This window comes from Cimex lectularius, unplaced genomic scaffold (genome assembly GCF_000648675.2).
Source record: "Cimex lectularius strain Harlan isolate CLEC.00 unplaced genomic scaffold, Clec_2.1 scaffold52, whole genome shotgun sequence".
NCBI classification, from domain to species: domain Eukaryota; kingdom Metazoa; phylum Arthropoda; class Insecta; order Hemiptera; family Cimicidae; genus Cimex; species Cimex lectularius.
In genome coordinates this window covers 2,058,978-2,080,318 of record NW_019392742.1, presented here as the reverse complement: position 1 = coordinate 2,080,318, position 21,341 = coordinate 2,058,978, and the positions used below count along the sequence as shown (strand labels likewise).

At 30.7% G+C, this 21,341-nt stretch overlaps 2 protein-coding genes across 11 annotated transcripts in view; both read right to left on the bottom strand.

Moving 5' to 3' along the window:
- Positions 1-1,045: 1,045 nt before the first annotated feature.
- LOC106665162 (putative uncharacterized protein DDB_G0282133) lies at positions 1,046-10,309 on the bottom strand. Of its 4 annotated transcripts, XM_014391391.2 has the most exons (9): positions 8,339-10,309; positions 3,033-8,296; positions 2,734-2,952; positions 2,583-2,672; positions 1,991-2,047; positions 1,813-1,924; positions 1,362-1,437; positions 1,261-1,304; positions 1,046-1,200 (listed from the first exon to the last, which is right to left on the bottom strand). In XM_014391391.2, the coding sequence occupies exons 1-9, from the start codon at positions 10,302-10,304 to the stop codon at positions 1,127-1,129; spliced, it is 7,902 nt and encodes a 2,633-aa protein (XP_014246877.2). In that variant the 5' UTR covers positions 10,305-10,309; the 3' UTR covers positions 1,046-1,126. The 4 variants fall into 4 exon arrangements, 3 of the variants coding, with proteins under 3 accessions (XP_014246877.2, XP_014246875.2, XP_014246876.2); XM_014391389.2 differs by having other exon boundaries at positions 3,033-10,309; XM_014391390.2 differs by having other exon boundaries at positions 3,057-10,309.
- A 5,648-nt stretch (positions 10,310-15,957) lies between these two features.
- LOC106665161 (ankycorbin-like) overlaps positions 15,958-21,341 on the bottom strand; it is a 32,045-nt gene continuing 26,661 nt past the window's right edge. For all 7 annotated transcript variants that reach the window (XM_024227117.1, XM_024227119.1, XM_014391385.2 and 4 more), the window contains 7 exons: positions 19,925-20,137; positions 19,760-19,849; positions 19,483-19,680; positions 19,298-19,421; positions 19,117-19,228; positions 18,233-18,285; positions 15,958-18,159 (listed from right to left, as the gene is read on the bottom strand). In XM_024227117.1, coding sequence (XP_024082885.1) covers positions 18,077-18,159; positions 18,233-18,285; positions 19,117-19,228; positions 19,298-19,421; positions 19,483-19,680; positions 19,760-19,849; positions 19,925-20,137 — 873 coding nt within the window. In that variant the 3' untranslated portion in view covers positions 15,958-18,076. The remainder of the gene's footprint in view (positions 18,160-18,232; positions 18,286-19,116; positions 19,229-19,297; positions 19,422-19,482; positions 19,681-19,759; positions 19,850-19,924; positions 20,138-21,341) is intronic.

Below are 21,341 nucleotides of genomic sequence, written 5' to 3'. Positions count from 1 at the left end.
CATCAATGGTTATGTAAAAAAAAAAAAAAACAACGGTTTTTCCAGCAGAATCCACAGTTACAAGTTTTGGAGTTTCATCTGTCAGTTATAAAAACCTGTTACAATTCTGAGTTGCTTCCTACTTCCATTTATTACTTTTAATATTTCAACATGTTTTGCTAGGAGATTTTTATTGCCTACATCCAATGCATAGCAATTTCAGTTGGTCCTCATCTCTTATGATTTATAGACTTTGTATACTGTGTATGTTTATCACATGATAGGTGAAATGTGTGCCAGTCCTTTTCATGCAAGGGTCTCTTTTCTAATTGTGTAATTAACAGAGGGGGTCGATTTTATATTTTAATAATCTGTTTAGTTCGCTTTTGAAAATGATCAAATCACCAAATCATCCTGATTACTTTGCTATCTGCTATGATAGTCATATATTTATTCGTATATTTGTTCATATTTAATTAAGCTCATCTTGTTTGAAACTAAATTGGGGTTTTTGAGTGATTATCTGGACCATCTTACATTCAAGACCTGTCAGGGTACCAATATCTGTTGTACTTTTTTTAATAAAGCTTTTTTTAAAATCCCAACTCTTGTACACTACCGAGTGTGAACTTCTTTTTAATTAGACCATGATTTCTTATGTCGTCTTAATTATTTTCAAAAATCATGGTTGCCAAAATAATTAAGACGACATAAGAAATCATGGTCTAATTTAAAAAGAAGTACACACTCGGTAGTGTACAAGAGTTGGGATATTAAAAAAGGCTAGAAAATTCAATTTCAATTTATTGTTAGTTATTGCACCAATTATTATACTTCTCTTTTACAACTGTTAATCAGACATTTAATTAATTTTAATTATGGTATGCAAGAGTTATCAAATTAAATATTGTTTTAAATGATTGGGAGTTTATTAATTTTAGAGCAAATGCCCCTTCAATTAATTTTCCAGTTGTTAATAAAATTAAACATTAAACACCACACAAATAAAATTAAAGTAGGTTTTTCATTACTTAATTTTTCTATTGTACTACATAACAGTTAAAACTTATTAGGTGTTGATATAATTTTTTATTGAATATGATATACATAATGGGCATTTCTAGATCTGGTGGACATTAATACGTATTTACTTTTTTCTTGTATTGAGAGAATTTTTCGTTTTATCAGAAAACCGCCGTCTAAATTTTTCAATGAAACTCTCTAGAATTTGGTAACAAGCGTTATTATAAAGAATTGTCATTTAATACTTGAACTTTGTACCTTTTTTTGCATTTGATCTATCTTTTGCTGCTCTCTCTCTGTGCCTAATGCGATAAGATTTATTAGAATTGTAAAAATCAATTATTTGCGGATATCTGTACCTTTTGCGAGCTCCAGTGGTTATCTTTAAATAATTCTTAGTTTCTTTGCTCGAACTTTCTGTTAGTTCTTCATTCTCTGGAAAAAAAGTAAAACACATAAAGCAAATAAGTTCATAAATGAAAAACAAAACCACTAAATGTTCATATTTTCTTTGGTGATTGATCAGCCTTCTCAGTTTAAATATATTTTTTTCTTTCCAAAAGGTAGATTGGGGATGAGGCCAGGAAGACAGAAACAACATTTATTTTCTTGTCGAGCTTTCAGCGGAATATATCGCCTTCATCAGGACTTCGAAAAAAAAATTTTTGATTTTTTTCAAAGTCCTGATGAAGGCGATATATTCTGCCAAAAGCTCGACAAGAAAATAAATGTTGTTTCTGTCTTCCTGGCCTCATCCCCAATCTACCTTTTGGAAAAAATATACTAAATGTTCATCTAATATTAATATACCTTTGAGGGCTGTTTGAATTCGAATAAGTTCGTTTTGTAAAATCTCTTCAATGTGTTTAAGTCTTTCTTGAAAAGTAATTTCATTTTTACTACTTTCTACTTTTAAACAATTCTGCAAATATCACAGTGTAATAATTTAAATCTATTTTATAGTTTATTAAATATATTGAAGGAATACATTTTTTTCTGCTGGTCCATTACTTAACGAATAATCTTTATCGCCCTCTATACTATGCTGAAAAATAATAGAAAAGTTAGAACAATTTTTAATCTAAGAAGATAAAAAAAATATCTGTTGAGTTCACTACAATTGCAGTTTCTCTGAAAGTAAACCAGCTGTCAAAATTAGAGTGTAAATGTCCTTCTACATGCTAAAACTGTATTAAAACAGCATTAAAACAATTAGTTAAAAAAAAAAAAAAATCCAATTACTAGAAAGCCTAGATAAAATATTGAGAGGGTAACACAAGGTAGTTTATTGTATGTACATAATCACCCAGCATTATGTACATACTTGTGCAGATTTGAGCTTATATAAATTAGTAATTAGTAAACAATAAACCACTGAGTGAAAGGAGGAGTTGTAGATTAAACTATGATGAATATGACAACCATAAATCTGCTCACAAAAAATTTGTTACAGCATAATTGTGTTAGGGTAAAGAGGGAGAAAAGCTGAAGTTGTGGAAATAAAAAATTAATTAACCTGTAAACTAAATTTCATTGATTGTAATGTTCTGTTTCATCAGTAAAAAATTATTACTAATTACCTTCAACTCATGAATAAGATCATCTATCTCTTTCTCAATAGACTTGAGTTTTTCTAGTTGCTCATCTATTGACTTAATCAGGTATTTATGCTGAAATTGCATATAAAATTAAAAAATATATAATCAAAACTTGAAAAATTGCAAATTTAACCTCAATGTCTGTAAGTGATTTATTTGAAATGATCTCTTCACGGAGATGTAAATATGGAGTTTGATCAATTTGAGATTTTAAAGTAGACAGCTCTTTTTGGACATAAAGCATAGTACTTTTGCTAACTTTGTATTTTGAATTGCTTTTCTGAGAGTTGGAATCATATTTTGAATATTGTGCCTGGCTAAAATCAGCTAATCTTGGTGAAGAGACACCATCCTAAAATAAACCATTATGTTATTTTTTACAATGTTATTAGTTATAATGCTAAATTACTATTATTAAACTTGTTTTGTAACCGTTAAAAATATAGTAGATCTTACACAATCTTGATTTCTTTGTTTTGTAGATTTGTCAACACTAACTAGATGCATGTACAATTGCCGCGATCTTTCTTTGCTATATCCAGAAGAAGAATTAGCATGAAAATGGCTTATGAGCTTTAGGTTTTCTTCGTCTAAAGCAAACTTCATTAGTTTCAACTGATCATCTAGTGTACTTGACAGCTCATGCAGTGATTTCAAATATGTGTCGATGGCTGTCTTAGACAAATGACTTTTTTCTGTCGAATCCAATGAAAATGAAAATAGATCATTTATTGTAAAGCATGGGAATGTCACGTAAGTGCTTGTCTGTTGAAATGAATCTCCTTCTGCTCTTGGCTGAATTCTGCTGGCTGAACTAGTACTGTATGAACATGAAGGAGTCTTGGTCTTTGTTATTGTAGAATAAATTGGATTTTTAGTTTTCTTAGAACTCAACTTTGGCATATTTAATTCATTTGATTTAGGTTGATGACCACTTCCTACCATTGTACTTACAAAATTTTTATATGATTCTGACTCAAATATAGGAAAAAAAGAGTCCTGGTCATTAGAAATTTTATGGCTCTTTTTCCTTTTCTCTAATTTAATGTTATCTAAAAGTTGTTCAGTTTTCTTTTTTGAAGATTTTCTTTTTGCAATTTGCTCATCTCTAATTTTTGTATTTTTCTCCATACCATTCAATTTGTCATTCTTCTTTGATTTGTGCTGGCTTGGCCCTTGAGTACATTTTAAAATGCTTTCAATACTTGGAGTGACTTGCCATTTTGCGATAGGTTGAGCGTAGTAAGTACCATAATCGTTTTCAGTTCTACATTGTTCTTTTGTGTTGTTTTTTATTTCAATTTTTACTGTTGGTGTATGACTATGAACAAATCGATCTTGAGCCATATTAGTGAGTTCACTTTCTAATTTTGTACTCTTACATTGACGCTTTGATTCACCTTGGACATCTTGCATATTTTGTTTCAGGGAGTTCAATTGATTAGACGAAACAAAAAAATCTTGACCAGGTTTGGTTGGTGCTTTACTTGTTGAAGGCCGAAAACATAAAATCTCATTTTCTTCTCTACTACAAACCAAGCATGCAAGTTGGTTGCAATGATGTTCATTTTTGGAATCATTTTTATTTTTTAATTGTTTTTCCTTTATTTGTGACTTGGGCTCACAAGCAACTAAGTCTTTATTTTCTTTTATGAATATTTGAGGTGTCTTTTTAGTTGAAGTAATTACCTGATTAATAATTGTGTTGTTTTCTTGTCTGTGCAAAACATCAATATTTAGTTGTTTCAAAGTGTCGTTTGTTTTATTTTGGTGTGGATTAAGTCTGTTTTTATTAAATGTTTTAAGCAACACATTTTCTTGTTTGTCATTTTCTTGGCGTTTCCTATTATAGTGAAATTCTTTGAATTTGTGCTTGTATTTGTTAGAGTTTTGTTCTGCTTGTTTTTTACATTCTGCTTCTAGAGCAGCTGTAATTTGCTCGAGGAAGTGGTTACTTTTATCTCCTAACCGTTCATAGCTGCCGACTGATGAAGGCTGTTTTAGCATTAATTTTTCTTCTGGAATACAGGGCTGAATATCCGGTGATTTAATTGAATCTTTTCCAGACTGATCTTTATTGTGCTTAAATGTAAATTTGAGGTCATTCTTATACTGATTGCAAATTTCACAATCAATTTCATGATTGTAACTCTGGTTTGTTTCTTTCAAATCATTCTCTATTTCATTGGTTTTTAAGTGGTCTTGATTTGTATCGCTTGTTGAATTGTTATTTTTAGTTGTAGAATTTTCATTTTCAGTAACACCTTGATGAAAATTCATTATGTCAGTTGAATGTATTGTAATTTTATCAGTACTAGGATATTTAGACTCCATTTTATCTGATACGTTATCAATATTTAAAAATTCTTCTTTAGCTGTTAGTTTGTTTTCAGTCATTCCTGCTGTCTTATATTCATCAGTATCATTGGCAATTGTTTTTTCCTTTGTGTTATCTTTGCCAGTGTTTGTGTTCACTTCTGTTATATTAAGCATATCTGTATTACTACCACTGTTATTAGTAACAATATTAGTAGTTTTTACTTTGCCTATTGTTGATATTTCATAGTCATCTTTTTCATTGCTATTATTTGTTTGCTTGGAGAACTTATCATTATCTTTGAGTTCATTTATTTTTGCCATTTCATGTTTATCTGCTTCTTCAATGTTTGTGTGTTTAGTTTTGTCTCTGTCATTGTATATGATTTCGGTTATTTTTGTGGTTTCATGTACAATGTTTGATTGCTTGATGTCGTTTTTATTAGTATTCGTGAACCCAGTCATTCCAGTTGTACAATCACCCGTATTGACGATATCTGTGTTCTGAATACTATTTTTATCATGATACTTGGTTACATTTATATTTGTCATTGCATCTTTATCATTTAAATCTTCATTTTTATATGGTTTGGCAGTATTATATGGGACACCTAAAACCCAAGGTGTCAGGTATAATTCTGAATCATAATCATTTTGCAAAGGAGGAGATGTTCTGTTCTGAAAAGATGATTCTGATGGTCGGTCTAACTGCCTCTTTTCAGATAAAGGGGATTCTCTATCGGTAACTTTTTTTTGAGAAGTGTTTTCTGATAATGTGTTGCTTTGCTTGTAGGAGCTTGTTTGTGTGTTGTCGTTATTACCAGGGTTAACAAGTGTGCTATTTGCACCTAATTGAAGGTAACTACTGTTGAGAATATCTTTTTCCAAATTGTCTATTTTTATAGTTAACTTGTCTTCAATAGAAATTTTAGAATTAACTGGCACTTCTTTTGAATGATTGAAAGGCGTTGTGGGAGAAGATTTTTGGGGTTTTGAGCTTGACTGGATACCACTTTGTGTGTCACTTTCTTTAGTTTTATTATCATTTGAGATAATGGATTTGGATGACTTAATATTTTCTTGGCTTAATGTTGGGGCCATTGATTCATTATTATTTAGTGTCTTTTTCTCTGTAACTACAGCTGGCTTTTGATCCAAATCTTCATCCCTTTTTTTAGTAGTTATGTTATTGCACCAGTTTTTATGCCCAGCATTAACATTTCTGACATATTGAATCTTAGCATCCACAATATTATGTGTCTTGTTTATAAAATAATCATTTTCATTTGATACCTCAGCAAAATTGGTATTAATCTGTATTTTTTCATCATGCTTGTTTTTCCTATGTTCTAATCCTTCGGTTTTTTGTTTTTTAACCAATACGTCAATTTTTCTAATGTCATCCTGGCAGGTCTTTGTTGTATCTGTCAGGTATCTTTGGGAACATATGTTTCTTTCCGTAAAAGTTGTTAGTGTTTCATTTTTTTTAAATGCACCAGGCATTTGTGGACTATGCCAGTCCTTATGGCCAACATTGTGTACAGGAACATTGTCATGGCTGATGACGTTTGTTTGAGTTTTGTTGTTTTCAATTGATATTCCTTTATCGCCTTTTTCAGTTTCTATACTTACTTTACTCTTTAAGTCTGCAGTTTCTCCATAAGATTCTAATTTTTGGATTGACAATTGGATGTCTTCATCACAAGTTTTGCCATCCGCAATGCTAAACTGGCAGTTATCGCTAGATTCATCTCTATTAAATTCATTCAGTGATGGCTTATTTGATGATAATAAATGATCTAAAATATTGTTGAAAAAATAGTTTGGTTTAGTTCTGCCAAAAATATGTTCACTAATATAATCACTTTGTCCTCTGTCTGGTAATTTCTCATTATTACTCACGTTTTGACTATTGAAACTGAAAGTTTCTATTTGTTTTTTGTCATAATCAGTTACGCTGTTCTGATCCATTGACAAACACTCTTTTTGGGATGAATAATACATATTAATATTTTCTGAAAGATTTGTTGCATTGGTATTTAAATTAGATGTTTCTGGTTTAGGTGTATTTTCTAATTTTGCAGCTTCATGCTCAGTATCTTCTCTTTTTATTTTTTCCTTTAATGTTTTATCATTTGAACTAGAAATTTTTGACTTTTCTCTCTTTTTTTGATCAGAGGATAAATGTTTTCCATATAGCTGTTGTAAGGATGTAATTAATTTAATTTGACTTCTGCGATTATTAGAAAATTTATTAGTTGAAGAATTCGGCTGGCTGACGTTGCTTTGGATTGTTTTTTTACTTGATCTAATAGTCATTTCACTAAGAGTTTTAATTATTTCGGTTTCACACAATGCTTGTTGCTTGGAAACATTTTGTATGAAATCGCTTTTATTTTCTTTTGGTGATTCATTCTTTGTCAAAATCTTAGCGACCACCTCTTTATTGTTTGAAGACTGGTGAGAGTTGCATTCGGCTAATTTAATTCTGTGTTCCTTATTTAATTCTGCACTACTTTGTTTGATTGATTGTATTGATTGATTAAAATCTGTACTCTCTTTGCTGGTGTTCCTACTTTTTTGTTGTTTTAATTTCGCTTTTATTTTAAGTAATTTCCGCTTTCTTTTGTAGGCATTGCTCTCTTTTTTTAGTTTTTTAGATTTTTGTACTTTTGTTTTAACTACAAAAGCTGAATTAAGAATGTTTTCCATTATGTCTTCTATTGAAGAAATAGAGTTATCTTGATTAATCCTGTCAAAAACCAATCGCCTTGCATTTTGATTAAGGTATTTCAAAAAGAGGTGTGTTAAACCATCAGTGAAGTCTAAAGTATCAAAAATTTTATTATTTGGCTTATTCTCATTAATAGGTTGTACGTTTTCTTTTGGAAACATGTCATTTTGAGACATACTTGTTGAAGTATTAGTCTTTGGTGAAACGTCAAAAGCTGAACAACCACGGTTAACTTTTTTTGCTGGCAAAATAGAACATCCACTACATGTATTTGTTGCCTTGTTCCCTAATCTAAACTTCTGGCCATTTTTGTATAGTGTGCTATCTACTGATGGTCTATTTTCTTCTTTTTTATTTTTAGAACAACAAGCTGTGTACAAGGACAATTGCTTTTTTGTTATATCATCAACGTTAACACAGATATTATCCATGCCACTGCTTAATTTTTTCTCTTTTAGTTTTGCAGAATCTTCATCAGTGTTTTTTTCTTCATTTTTATTGTGTTGGGTTGTTTCTTTACAACATTGATAGTCACTTGAACACCCGGGACAGCAGAATTTAACAGTGTCGTGTGGTTTACATAGACTTGTTGCATTATTTTCTTTTAATTTGCCATCAGTAGTATTTGTTTCTAACAAAACGTCATCTTTTTTGCCATCAATAGTATTTGTTTCTAACAAAACGTCATCTTTTTTGCCATCAATAATATTTGTTTCTAACAAAACGTCATCTTTTAAACTTTTCTTAGAGTCTTTTCTAGTGTTGAGATCATTAATTAGATTAACGATGTTTTCATTGCTATTTGGATGAATAAAATTCTCATTTAGGTCTTTATGTATAAAATGTTGGCAAATGATGTTTCCAAATTTTTTATTGGCTTCATTTTTATTAATTTGATTTTTAATTGTATGTTCTGGAGTAACGACAGATGGAAGAGTTATTTCTGAAGTTGGACTTAGGTTTCTATGGACAGCATAACAATGCGGCTTGCCACTGTCATTTAGCGAACATTCAAATTGTATTTTATGCATCGATTTACTTCTAGACTTTTGATCTCCTTTATTTTCATTGACTCCTTTAGGTTTAAGATAATCTAAAATATAGTTGTTTATTCCATTGATTGTGTTTAGTAAAGGATTTTCATTTTCTCTTTGTTCAGCCGGTGGTTCAAAAACAACATTCGGTATTAACGTCTTACTAGGAACTTTATCAATTTTTTGAAAATACATTTGGGTGCCCTTCGATACCTTGGTAATAGGATCAGTACCACACATCTTAACCACATATTTTTCTTTCTCTTTGTTCATTTGTGAATTTATTCTTTGCATTTGCATACTACTCTTGTTTTTTTTTACAGGAATATTTGATTCCTTTTCTTTAATAGCAGATGTTGTGATATTTATTTTGTAAACTGAATTACTTTCTCTTAAATTCAATCCTACACTAGGATTAGAGGATTTTTTATTAGCACAGTCATTCTCATTGGTGTATGTGCATACAGTTCGTGTTATTTTAGAAATGTCAGTATTCATTCCAGTAGACACTGTTCGAGGTATCCTTTCAATATTCCCATCTATGTTGATTTTATTTATATCAGTAAGGTAGTCTACATTCGGCTTCATTTTGTCAGAATTCAAAGAATGTGACTTGTTTTCCATGTTCATTATTTCATTTAAATTTCCTTTGTTACGAATATATTTAGGTACATAGATATATCTTTTCCTAATTGTTTTTGCTGGTAGTGGAAAAGAACGATTTTTTTGTGGATTGTAGGATCTATTAGTTTGAGTTTCAACTGAATCCATTCTGTGATGTGAATACCATGTTTTCTCCTTTTTCTGTGGCTCTATGGATTTACGTATCGGGGATGTATTTTTATTTATTTGTGGCTTATTATTTTTACAACTGAACCGATGTTTTGGCTCATTGTGCACTGGGGAATTTTTAGTCAATTTTAAAGGTAATACTAACTGAGTTTGAACCCCTTTAGATAGATAGTTTACAATGTCATGTCCGTTTTCAAAACAAATTTTAGATTTTTTGTTTATTTTAGTTATAGGATCTTTTATTTCATAGGTTAAACATTTGAAATTATGATTTTTAGCTTGTGCTAACATACTGTCTGACTTACTGGGCCGAACTTTGTAATTTTTTACATGATTGTTGCTATACAAATTTTCTTCATCATGTGGATCATTTAGCTCTTCATTATCCCATTTACACACAGTAACACGGCCTTTAGAAGTTACAACTGTTTCACACGTTATGCCTTTTTTTGCATTAGTGCTATTGTCTGCTGCATTTTTTCTTGGTTCGAATTTTTTCATAACTTTTACATTGCCCAATGTCAACTTTGGTTTAGTACCAACAACATTGTAAGCACATATTGAATTAAGCTTGCTCCTGTTCAAAAAAGTATTTTTACCATTTGACGATCCACTTGGAAGTTGAAATTGTGTTGTTCTAGTTAATGCTGTTTGGTTCGGAGAGGGACAAGGAGGAGGAGGACATTTTGGGGGACATTTTGGAGGACAAACGACAGGGGGACATTTAGGTGGACATGGTGTACAAGGGACGGGACAACATGGAGGAAAATAGCAAGGTGCTGGAATGCTTGGAATACAAGGCTTAGGGACAACAAAAGGTCCTATCATTGCAGGTGTGTTTCGTGGTTTTGGTTCATAAATAAAATTTCGTTTGGATTCTGATGGTGGTGGTTCACGTACACTTTTCTTTTTCTCCTTCTTCTTCTTCTTTTCTTTTTTTTTTCCTAATGGAAAAATATCGCATGCTTCACCTTTGGTTTCACATCCATCCTCATCTTCTTCTTCCATATCGCCCACATCTTCCATATCTTCAGGATTTATATCATCTCCATTATAATCATGTTCATTCTGTGTCATTTTATGATGTGTTGGAGTAATGTCTTTTTGGTTTTCACTATGTTTGCTAGGAATGCTTTTATGACTGCTGGCCAAACTTTCTTCCTTAAGTAATGTTTCATCGTAAGGTTCGTCAGCTTCTGTTCCTTGCTCGTATGTATAGGTATCTAATAAACCATCAGTTGAATTTTTTTCATCAGAATGTGTTCCTGATTTAGGATGCTTAGAACTTTCTTTTGATGCATTGTCAGGGGAATCACCATATGTGTCTTGCAGAAAATCATCATACTTTTCGCTTTTAATTGATTTATAACTATTTTCTAGATTTTCTGCATCTGGATAATCCCAGTCAACATGTTCTTTTGCACTAGCAGTAGCACTCTTACTTTTAGTTGATTTTTCACTTTTAATTGAGTTTTTATTGTAATCATGTGAATCATATTCTTCATTATTTTGACGTTTATAGCATTCACAAAATTTACAGCAAGTACATTTGGCTTCAGAACGACAGGTCGATTCATCTTGTTGTTGTTTCTCTGGTAAATCAGTTACATTATAGGTTGCTGGTATCTCTTGGGCATTTCCTTGTGCGTATTTATTATTTGGATATGCTTGAGGTTCTCCATAACTGTATGTTTGATTTTTATTATTTGCTTGGTAAACATCTCCTGGTTCATAAACCAAATTCTTAGGATCATCTGGTTTATATAGTATCGTAACATTGTCACTTCCATCGGTAGTCCTCCTATATCCATCATCTATTGGGTAACCTTGTTGTGGATAATAAATTTGTTGGTCATATTCTGGTTGATACATGGCGTTAGGTTGATTTCTAGGTGGTGAAAAATCCATATTGACACCAGGATAAGGCTCTTGAGGTTGATAAATTACATTTTGATCATCATAAAGGATATTTTGCTCTTCATTTCTTTGATTAGTTTGGATGTTTTGAGTCCCATACGTCTCATCAGTGGCATAAACAGTTTTTTTATGTACTTGTGAAGGGGATACACTTCGTGACTTATAAGGTACTTTTTGTGCACGAGAATTCCCTCTGTAATCTTTGGTTTGATATACACGTTTAGGTGAAGTTAATATTTTCTGTGAATCAGTCGATTTGGGTTCAATACTACTTGACTGAGGACATATGTAATTACCATATGAGTCAATACAAGGATCATCTTTATTATACCTACTGTTTGAATAGGAACCCATTGCAGTCTGCACACAAATCTCATTTATTCCCATATTCAAATGATCATACGAATCCACAGTATAGACTTCGTGATTCCAACACGGGGATATCAACGTTTGTAAAAGTTCAGGGTTGTTCTCTTCTCTACTATTGCAGTCATAATTTATTTGTTGAATCAATTTTCCAATGTTTGCTTCAAATTCTTTGTTCACAAGGGAATAGAATTGAATGTTTCCACTGGAAAAACTATTATTGCAACCAGTGGTTAGCCTTAATGGTGCTTTTTGTTCGATTAATGGAAGTAGATCTCCCATAGACTTAGATTTACGACAGGAAATACATAGTCTCTTATTTTCAATTAGGGATTCCTCGTTCTTCAAAGTATTATTTAAGCAAGATTCGTACGAGAGATTGAAACGTACAGATGTCACATTTTCATTATCACTTTTTATAACATCATTGTAATAATATATCTTATTATAAAGTTGTTGAATGACACCTTTAGAAAATTTTATTCCAAAAGAGTTATTATTACGACCTCCCAATTTTCTCATTTGGGTCTCTAAACCTCCACTAGCTAGACAGAATTGCTTAATATGTTCAATATTCATATTATTATTATCTACCTTAGAAAAAAAATTGACTTCTTCTTTTCTTCCTATTGGACATGGCTTTTCTGGATTATTTTCTAATTTGTTAGGATTAGTATCTTCAAGAATATTTCTTTCTTCTTTTATAGAGATCTGTGGGTTTTGCTCTTTATTTTCTTTTTGATTATTTTCGCATACGTTCTCAGAAGATGTATTTGCCTGAATTTCCCTTGGTTTAATTACATGGGCATTTGATTTTGCAATATCACATTTGCTTTTATTACAAAATGTGTCAGTAGAGCTCAATTTTTGAAATGTTTTCAATTGATGTTTACATACAACTTTATTTTTTCTGACTATATTTCTACTCAATTTTACTCCACTTTTTGTACTTTTACTTCTTGAATTACCAAGTTCATGGTTTAAACCACCAGATTCTAGTGTGTTAGGTATTTTCTTTTTTTTGTGTAATGTATCTGAATTAAGGTTACATGTTTGCATCAACCTTTGAAGCTCTGTATAAAGTGACATGACATTGGTCCATTCTTGATTCAATTCTGTATCTGATGAATTTAAATTTGTCTGTGAATTTAAGCTAGGAATTAGCTTTTGGCCACTCTTCTTTAACTTTTTTCCAGCCATTACAACCTAAAAGGTTAATAAAAATTGATATCAATACTTGCAGAAATAACATAATAAACTTGATGAAATGCCTTAAGGAAATATATGGAGCTTTCAATTTATACTTTTGTCCACTTTATTTTGCTTTAGACATACGGAGTCTTTTCTAACAAACTTTACTTTCTCACGGAATAAATAAACATTGTTATTTAATAGAGTAATTTAACTGTACTTTTAACAATGAAAGTTATTTATTTATTTTTGTTGAACTGATTGCCTGTTGCTCATTTATGTTCAAATGTACTGTATGGCAGTAATAGCTATAGTATTGAATGATCCCATCATCAAAGAACATCACTTTTACAGTACTATATATTCTACATAAAACACTAATCAATACTACCATGATCCTTTCCTTTTTTCAAAAACCTACAACTAAAAAACAAAAACCAAATTGAAAATCATGAGTACAATATAGCTTTGGTGAAGGAAACATTTCTAGCCATGCATGAACCACAAAAGTTAAGTTAGATGTTTTATTCCATTTATTTAGATATAAAATATATTGTTGTTATATTTGATGTCATTTTCTTATTTTTAATGTTTTCTTAAATGTTGGTTAGATATACTACAAACAATACTTAAAAATAATTAAATTCACTAATTTCGTGGTCCGCTTGACCAATTAATATATTACAATTAATTAAGGTTTTTAGTTGAGATAAAAAAGAAAAATGGCAAAAAGTAGGGAAAATTCAAAAGGTGGGGTTGAGATGGGAAGTTAGTGTCCGAGTGGATCGAGGTCACAATAGCTCAAGTGGTAGAGCAGCGGTGTATCAAGCCGAAGATCGTGGGTTCGAATCCCGCTTGTGCCATTGACTTTTTTATCTCAACTAAAAACCTTAATTAATCTTAAAAATTATGTTTAAATATATTTAAATGCTTATACAATCTAATAAATGTATTTAGAAAACCTACAGGTTATTTTAAAATTAATTTAGAAGGGATCTCCAATGAATATATATTTATTACTTATATATTTTATGAAAACAAAGTTAAATATATAAATGTACAAATTTTATAATTTGAGAAAAAAACGGAAACACAGTTGATTACATTTTCCAGTGCTTGCATTCTTTATCAACTTATTGATAAAAAAACTGTTAAAAGATAAATTGACTTTGAACGTTCTTGTCTGGTCAAGCCATATGGTTTATTTATGTAATATTTACATGTACTGTAATAACAAAAAAAATTTGGATTGTAAGTTTTTTATATTAAGCATGCTATATGGTTTTTTGTGTAAACTAGTAAACAATGATTTGAATGAAAGTGTTAATCTATCTTTCTTTTATGCCAATTGAATTTTATTTATTAGCTAAGCTCTCTCTCTCTCTATCTATCTCTCTCTCTCTCTCTCTCTCTCTCTCTCTCTCTCTCTCTCTCTCTCTCTCTCTCTCTCTCTGTGTATTTCAGTCCTGAAGAGAAATTGTAATTTATTAAGGTTATTGTACAATAACATTTACTGCATTGCTGGCAAAATCTTTTAAAATATGTTACTTGTGGTACAAAAACTAAAATAATTGATCTCAAGTTGAATATTTTTTTTTATAAATGAGGATGATTCTAGTTGGAAAAAATTGTAAAAAATACTGAAGTTCAAAGATCACTATTAAAATAAAGATCGTGGTACTTACTGCATCCAGCAAAATTTACTGTTGTGTCATAGTTTTATTATAATTAAAAGTGTCTTTTGGTTTTAAAGAAGTTCTGTTACACTTTCCTAAAACTATTGTTCGATGTAATTCCTAGCTATGTAAAGTAGATTTAAATAATGCATTGTGAATCAAGGTTAAAAGTTTTATTGAAAAATTCATTGCATGGGTGGAAATAAAACTGAATTCAAATTTGTCACATGGTATTTGAACTGAATAAGGCTCAAAATTCAAAATCATTTTGGTCCACATTACCAAAATTTGGCTCTCAAATTGTCGAATTTTCTTGCTTTTAACTTAAGTTTGGAAAAAGTGCGGTGAAGTCAGCAAAGTGATGTCTTCTTTATTTCTCTCCAATCATCTTGATCTCGTTATTTTTTCTGGTTTCTCTCTTCTTTAATATTGCGGATATGTCAGTGAATTTAAGAATTCACAGTCCAAAAACTTTTCATGTCGGTGAATTTAAGAATTCACAGACCAAAAACTTTTCTCTTTTTTAATTTTAATTTTTTTAAAGTTTGGTTTGACTTTCTTGAAAAGAAGAAAATCCTAATATGTAATTTCTTTGCAAGGCCCTTAAGGCTTGTATAGATTAAAACCCCACATGACGGATCGGTCGTGCTGGTTTAACATAGCATAGCGTAGCATATATGCTTGTAAATACACTTTTACTTAAATTGGCTTACTTCTATGAAAACATCGAATTTAACAATAATAAGAATAATTACACAAAAAGACTCAATTTTTAATTTAAAAAGTAATATTAATAAATTGATTATAAATCTTGGGGCTGTAATGACCAAGCTGTAGGAGTCGGAGGCCCTTTAATTTAAAACAAAAAGAAAAAAGTATTGTTTATCTTTGGGTAGGGCATCAATATATTTTTGTAATAATTGTAACCAATAAATTCAAGATTAGAATTGTCATCCATCATCAGGCTCTACAAAACCGCAGCAAATGCAAACTTGCACGGGAACGCGTGAATTGGATATTGAAAGATTGGGGAGAGTTCTCTTTACAGTGAGGTGAGAGAGAATTGGCCTAAGATATTCAGATGGGCATAATTTCATATGGAAACGCTTAGGAGAAAGGTCCACCCCATGGTGTATGGTTCCTTGTGGCTCAATGATGAGTCATTGACGTTCTGGGACAAGACAAATTTGTTGACTTTGCCTAGCTTATATTATTTGAAAAGTTTCAACACTTTTACTTATAAAGAAGTAATAGTAATATTTAGACACTTATTTCAGTGGCTTTGCAAAACGCTAGCCTGGTAATAACTGGAAAAGGGTTTGAACAATAACTGTATTTACTAATTGGAGATTTATTTAACTACAACATTCTGTATTGCATGTACGACTGAGCTACAACTTCATAATCAACATGCTATTTACAAAATATATTTCAAAACATGATTAACAATTTTATGGAGGTAAAATACTTTTAGCTTTGCCATTGACTATTGCAGTTCACTACTGTGTATTACGTAACTAGATAATAAATTTTATTTATTAACATAATTTGTCTTTGGCTAGTAACAATACTGATTCGATTCACATTGGAAATATTTAAAACATTTTTCTTAAAAATATGTATCTTAGCCATTATAATTAATAGGGAAGATTAAGAGGTTTTCATTATGTACACTTGTTTAAATTTAATTCTTAATGCTGTTAAACTAAAATCTATGTGTGGTTATGGTGATATGAATTATCAATTTGAGCACAAAACATTTTGTATTTAATTTCTTTTATACATCATAAAATATAAAATGTAAATCCTAATCAGAAAAATCTTTTTTTTTCTAATTTTGTAACTTAGTTATTTGTAATATAAAACGACTTTTCCAGTAAACTTACATTTAAACTGTTTTAAAGGACGATTCATTGTTTCATTCATGTCAGAATTGGCATCTAAAAAATAAAAAAATAAAATAGATTTAAAATTTATATAACTTTCATTTATATAATGCTCTAATCTTTGTGCCTTCTTAAACATATAAAAATATTTAAAATAGATATTCCCTATTTATATTTAACAATATATCCCAAATTAATAGCAGTTAAAAATTTCAGTTGAAATAAAATATTATAATAAAAAAGTATAATGGAAAATAAATTAGCAACACCATTTTGAACAATTCACAAAATTGAGCATATACGTCACTTGAAAACATTTTCTCGAATATAATTTCAAATACTAAAGTTGGAAGACGTCAAGCAAAAATAAACAAATTGAACGCTAATAAAGGACAAGGCCAAAATTAGTAGGCCACACATTTCCAACTTAACGCAGTTTAACAAAAGCTATATCAAAATTGTTTCAGAAAAATGGAATACTTAATATTTCTTAAATAATATTAACAAACAAGATCACAATGTGCTCATCAATACATGAAACCCCTTTCTATTCAGAAAAACAATGGAGTTTTTAATATATAAAATAAAAATTTTGTTTCTATATTTAACAAAATACTATATAAATAAATTGTGCTATAACTCTAATATGTATAAACAGTGGTCCTACAATACTGTAGAATATTTTAAATTATTGTTAAACACAATCCACAACTATCAGAAACAGGATTTGACTTAAGAATTTATATCTTGCAATACAAATATAAAAACGACCCGTTATCATCTATTTATTTACAAAAAGGAACTATACTATGTGCATATTACTAGAAGACATTTTTAAAGTCCTGTGTTAGTACTTAAAAGTAATAATAATATTTAACACATATCACTGAATTCAATCACATCTATTTAAAAAAAATGTAATTTAGTTTCATAGAGTTAAATACAGTTTCATATTATCTACTTAGATTATTTTTATAGTATTTTTACCATTGTAGCATGTTAAACATTTGATTAATAGTTACTATACATGAAATTGAAGTAAAATGGTGATATTGATCTAACCCTAATGTCAAAAACTACATTAGTCTTAAACTATTGCCTAATAAGAATTACTAAGTGAATGTCAAAAATATTGCCATAATTAGATTTTCTTTTTAATCGGTTCAACAAAAATTTAAATGATTATCATTACTCCAGACTATGAAACATTGTTACAAAGTACGAGGAATCAGCCTGTTGGATTATTTCTTGCGCCATCTAAAAATTTAACGGCTTAAATCAAATGTACTGTTAAGTTCACTTATTAGTCAAAAAGTGAACTCGGAAATTTTTATCTCACAATAAATTACTAATTTCACACTAAAACTATTTCATAATTATTCTACTAAGTATACGATTAAAATATAAATATTGATTATCTTATAATTGAACTGTTGAATTTATGATAATTGGTTTTATATATTTTATTTACTGCTTGAAACATCAAAAGAAAAAAAAAAGTGTACATGGGCGAAAACAAAAAAAATTATTGTTTCACGATTCACACATTTGCATAGTTGGTACATCACTTCTTTTTCAAATATTTCTCTTTTAGATCTTCATTCATTTTTTCCTCTAGTGACTGTTTGGCTTTTACAACATTCCCTCCTGAAAGTCATTTTTGTATAATTGGTTGTTCAAATATGCATGCTGTTTTTATTATTTATTTAGATATAGTTACCAATTCCATGCTTTGGAGATGTTTCTAATGGCTTAAAGGGGCCTTTCTCAATTCTGAAATTTATAGAAGTTTGTAAATGTAAAGTTTTGGGTTTGCATTATTGTTCGATTCAAATTGTGTAAATATTAATAAACTTTTTTTATTTTACCAATAAAAGTTTTATTTAAATCATAAAGCTTAAAGTAAATGGTTGTTGATTTAACTAGACTTTTTTTTTAATAGTACTTAACAATTTTGGTATCTAAAATATTTATCATTGTCAGAGAAATGTATTTACAATTAATTAAGGTTTTTAGTTGAGATAAAAAAGTCAATGGCACGAGCGGGATTCGAACCCACGATCTTCGGCTTGATACGCCGCTGCTCTACCACTTGAGCTATCGTGACCTCGATCCACTTGGACACCAACTTCCTATCTCAACCCTACCTTTTGAATCTTCCCTCCTTTTTGCCATTTTTCAAATGTCGTGTAATCGGATTGGATTCTCATTTGTCGCCAAGAATCCAATCTGATTACACGACATTTGAAAAATGGCAAAAAGGAGGGAAAATTCAAAAGGTGGGGTTGAGATGGGAAGTTGGTGTCCGAGTGGATCGAGGTCACGATAACTCAAGTGGTAGAGCAGCGGCGTATCTAGCCGAAGATCGTGGGTTCAAATCCCGCTCGTGCCATTGACTTTTTCAACTAAAAACCTTAATTAATTGTAATATATTAATTGGTCAAGCGGACCACGAAATTAGTGAAGTTGTATTTACAATTTGACTTTGCCCTTATGGGCATTTTTAATATACTAATTATTAAACTTCGATAGATGTTCAACTAACAAACAGTTTGAGTACTGTATTTATTATGATTATTTCAGTTATCTTATGTAGATATTCACCTCTCATCAAGTGAACAAGTCTTCTCGAACATATTTCTTTTCCTGTGCACGTACTTATTTTTACTGTCTTCCTTAATTTTTTCATTATTTTCTTTCAGATCGACTTGATTTCCTATGTTAAAATTAAAGCAGATAAATATTTAGTTTATATCATGATTATAGATCATATTCTAGAACAAACCTGCCAAAACTGCTTGAATATTATTCAGTTCCGTCTGCAAGACTTCGCCAATATGTTCTAATTTTTTCCTCAATGACACTTCACTGGTGCTCCTTGCTTTTTCTTGACGCGATTGCTCTTGGATCTAAAAATGAAATTCTGTTTAAAAAAAAATCAAATTAAATAAATTGTTGCTTAGCTCATACCTGATGCTGAATAAGATTGTTGATTTCATTTAGCTTATCGTTTAGTTGGGTTTTAGTCTCTATTATTGCCTCGTGTTTCAATTTCTTCATCGCCTCATCCTGACTGAGTTTTGTGCATTCGTGTTCAAACTTGGAAACATAACTTTTTTCAAGCCTTGTATGAAATTCATCCAAATCTCCTTCCATCTCTATCCGTTGCTGAAATCGCATTGCATCGAAATTTATTGAAATTTGTTTTAAAAAGTTAAAAATTTAAAGGTGTTCCAAGCAAAAGTACCTTCAGGTCACGTGAAAGCATATCAATTTGATTTCCCAGTGATTTTATTTTATTCAACTCTAAGTCAATGGCTTGAACCATTTTTTCATTCTAGAAAAAGAAACAACTCAATGGTTTTAAAATTTTTTTTTTAAACTCAGCGATGGCAAAATTATATAATCTCACCTCAGATTTACTGAGAGATTTATTGCTTGCTATTTGGTTCCGAACTTCAACAAACATTGTTTGGTTGATTTGTGTCTTCAACATTGTTAGCTCTTTATACACATACTCAAGTGTAGTCTTTGTCACCCTAAGTGCTGAATCACTAATTTTCTGTGATTCATTCTTAGCAGGTAGAGACATTGTCTTTGGTGATGAAGTGCTAGTTGCAGCATCCTAGAATTTAAACGATAAAACTTAATTCTAAAACTCAAATTTAATTCATATGAAATTTTAAATAAGTTATGTACTGTTATATTAAATTGTATTTTAGCTTGTCTTCAATCATCCTAGCCCTCCTATTCATACTGGATTTATTATCATTGTAAGACAGAGATATTTTAATATCTAACAATCTTCAGTTGTTTTTTTTTTTTTTTTTTTTTTTACTGGAGGAGTTCCTCATGAGCACTGCAGCTGTACAGCTTATTGTACTTTAGCCCTGGCTCCATTTTTTGGGGGCTCGCTACACAAGTCTAAATTTGAGCCCATGGTGTGCTGGTGTTCTTCCATAGAAGAAACTCATTTTTGAAGGGGGTTGGGACCAAATTCAGGGTCGCTGAGATCTGATCCTGCCCCTTCCATTGATGAGTGCCATGTCAATTTCGTTCAATTGCAGCCACCGGTCCCCTTAGGGATCAGAAAAAGCCCAGAGGCGACGGTGGGGATTGAATCCACGACCGCAGGATCTACTAGCCAAGAGTCTGACGTCTTAACCACTCAGCTACCGCGTTCCCCTCTTCAGTAGTTGGTCTGTTTTATCCTCAAAGATAGTAAAATGCACATATCTGATGGGTAAAATCGGTGAGATTAGGTAGACCAAGATGATTGTGACTGTTCAAGCTGCAGGTCACTTTGCAGACCATACTATACAATATTTTTATATGTTAAACACTTAATACTGCAATTGGATCAGTTAAATGATGAATTATGACCTATAACAAGGTAACACTCTTACCATCTGTGATATAGTTGGTTTCGTGCCCAAAAACTATTTCACAATAAATATTGCGATTTGTGTCAAATTGGTAATAACAGGCAATGGTCAGAACAATGGAAAATATAAATAAGACAAATTGTGGAAAAATTTGGCCAATTGTTATTCCAATTTCCTAACAAGAGAGTCAAAAGAAGAAATTATATATGAATAATGAATAAATAATTTCTTTTATAAAATTGTCTTAGGTCTTTTTTTATCAGTCACATTCATTATATACAAATTAATTTTTAAACACGAAATTTTAGATAAAAAAGCCATTGACACAAATCGGATTCGAACCCACTGTCTTCAGAACTGTACCCAATGCTCTAAATACCTTAGCGAGCAACATCGACCTTTCTATCTCAGCACATAGTATTTTGTGCATGTCCTTTTTTTGTC